General features: G+C 64.2%; 1 protein-coding gene across 1 annotated transcript; it reads left to right on the forward strand.

The window, feature by feature from the left end:
- Nucleotides 1-433: 433 nt before the first annotated feature.
- On the forward strand, nt 434-904 carry LOC123255276 (putative uncharacterized protein encoded by MAPKAPK5-AS1). Its single transcript, XM_044684106.1, has one exon. It carries the CDS (start codon nt 434-436, stop codon nt 902-904), a length of 471 nt encoding a protein of 156 aa, XP_044540041.1.
- Nucleotides 905-2,467: the final 1,563 nt, after the last annotated feature.

Consider the following 2,467-nt stretch of genomic DNA (forward strand, 5'->3'; position numbering starts at 1 on the left):
GGCTGGCCCTATCCTGGGGAAGGGGCCAGGGGGGGCGGCCTCTGCCCTCCCCCAAACCCTGGGCCGGCCTTCGAGGTTCCTTCCAGCCTCCAGCCCTGGCTGCCTTCCAGCTCCGGCTCCGGCCCCCTGTCCGGGCGCACGTGGCACTCTGGGCCTCGGTTTTCCCGTCTGTCAAATGGGCCCGTGGGCCCCGGGCACGCTGAGGCTTCGGGGCAGCGCAGCAGAGGGCCGCTCCTCCACCCCCAGCCCGGGGGAGCCGAAAGGGAAACTGAGGCGCTCCTCGGCCTCCCTCCCTCCTTATCGGTCCGGTGCCCGGCTTGCCCCCGTTTGGCCTGAGAAGTGGCCAAACCAGCTCGGCGGCTCCCTTCCCAGCAGGAAGGCCGGAGGGGGAGGAGGCAGAGGAAGCCCCGGGCCACGCTGCGGCCGGCCACCGATGGGGGAGGGAGCGCAGATTCTGAAAAAGAGCCTGGGCCCCGGGTGGACCACCAGCCGCTTCAGAATCCCGGGGAGGAGCCGCGGGGAGCGCTGGGAGCAGACCCGGGTGCCCCGAGGACGCGGGCAGAAGCCACGGGACGGCAGGGGGAAACTGAGGCCGCGGAACGGGCCGATGGGCTGCCTGGGGGGCGGCGCCTCCCGACCCCCCACGGAAGGGTCCGGTCCAGGGAGCCCAGGGGGTTCCGGGCTGGCTGGGCCTCCTCACGGGGCGGCTCGGGCTTCCCCCTCCCTCTGGCGAGCCTGGCGGTGGCGGGGACGGGACAGAGAAGCCTCCCCAGTGGGGGCCTCGGAGGCCCCTTCCCGCCCCCCCACGGGTGCCAGGCTCAGGAACCCGGCCTGCGCCGGGAGCGATTATCATAATGACTCAGGACGCGAGGAGGATCCCGCTAATGACCGGAGCTGCCATTAGGCCCAGCTTTCAGATCCTTATCTCAACCGCCTGGAGAGGGGGGTGTCATTATCCCCATTTTAGAGTCCAAGAAACTGAGGCAAACAGGGCTTGTCGAAGGTGGCACAATGTGTAAGCACGGGAGGCTAGATTGGAACTCGGGTCTTCCTGACTGCAGCTACCCCTAGGGGACACCCTTTCCAGGCTGGCGCAGGAGGGGACGCGCCCACGTCCCGAGCAGGGAGGTCCATGGGCAGGCGGGGCCGGGCGGCCAGCTGAAGGGTGGCCCTGGCGTGTGGCTGCAAAGTGCCAGTCTCTCCCTGGGCACGGTGCCCGCCTGACAACACCATTGGCCATTTGGTGTCTCTGTGGGTTCCCCCTCGGTCCCATTGCCAGCCCATTTGCTGTTCTTTTGGTCCCAAGTGGGCCAGGGCCTGGGGGTGCGGCGCAGGGCTCCAAGCAGCTCCCCGGAGCCTGGCCTTGGGCTGGTGCCGATGGGGCAGGGACCCAACATCTCACACCCCAGGCAGGAGGGTGAGCCCGCAGGGAGGGGCCCCCACTTGGAGCTTCCCTGCTGGGGAGAGCCCTTTCCTGGGATTAGACTCAGCATGAGCCTGCTGTCCCGCCACCGCCACCGCCACCGCAGCATTCCTCCCCAGGAGCACCGGAGAAATGCGCCCTGCGAGAAAGGGAAGAACGGGAGGGAGGGGGCGAGCGAGCCGCTCCGCTGCCCAGCTTGGCTCTCCCTCACGCATGTCAGACATTTATTCTGCGTTACCTGCCGCCCGCCCTGGCCTCCTGTTGCCAGGTGACCCTCCGTGGGGCAGGGGAACAGGTGGGAGCCACACTGGAGGGAAGGACTCGTCCTGGCTCGCCTGGGAAGGAAGCCGCCCATTTCACTACCTCTCTCCTCTGCATCCCGGCATGGCTCCAGGTGCCACAAGGAGGGCCTCCCCATGTTAGCCCCGTATCTGTTGGTTTGGGGCACCCTAGAAATTCTGCTCAGGAATAACAAACTCCCAGGACAGGAAGGCAGTGAGGCGTCTCTGCCCGGAGCCCTCACCACCTCCTCAGACTGCCCCCTCCTGGCTGGCTCAAGGGTGTGGGAAGCCAATAAGAGAACAGATAAAAATCTGAGCCTCCTCTTTTGAGCCCTTTTGTGATCCTGGTGATTTCTTGTTGAAAAGTATTGTGGCCTAATTGAAAAGCTTTAAGTTCCTAGCTAGCCAGCACTTAAAGGGTTAACAATGCTGCCTGGTATAGGCAAGGCCATCATCTTAGCGGGGGCAATTCGACCCTGAGAGGGCCACTCCCCGACCTGGCTTCCTGACAAGAAGCCAGTCAAAATTCCGCCTTGGCCGGGGTCTGTCCTGAAGCCAATGTTTCGTGTTTTGATGTGACGTCATTTGCAAAGTCTCGGGGGGGGGGGGGGGGGGGCTCTTTTGTGTGAAACATATATAATGAACTCCAGGCTCCTGGAGCCAGAGCTGGAAGCCTGAGCTCTCGTCCCTCATCCGTCCTTATTTCCTTATCAACTAAACTGTCCTTATCAGATTATCAGAGATGGTAAAGAGATCTCCGCAG

This window comes from Gracilinanus agilis, unplaced genomic scaffold (assembly GCF_016433145.1).
Source record: "Gracilinanus agilis isolate LMUSP501 unplaced genomic scaffold, AgileGrace unplaced_scaffold42418, whole genome shotgun sequence".
Classification (NCBI taxonomy): Eukaryota; Metazoa; Chordata; class Mammalia; order Didelphimorphia; family Didelphidae; genus Gracilinanus; species Gracilinanus agilis.

Bases quoted from the DNA above. Each gene is read 5' to 3' on its own strand.
- LOC123255276 (XM_044684106.1), top strand. From the start codon at position 434: ATGGGGGAGGGAGCGCAGATTCTGAAAAAGAGCCTGGGCCCCGGGTGG.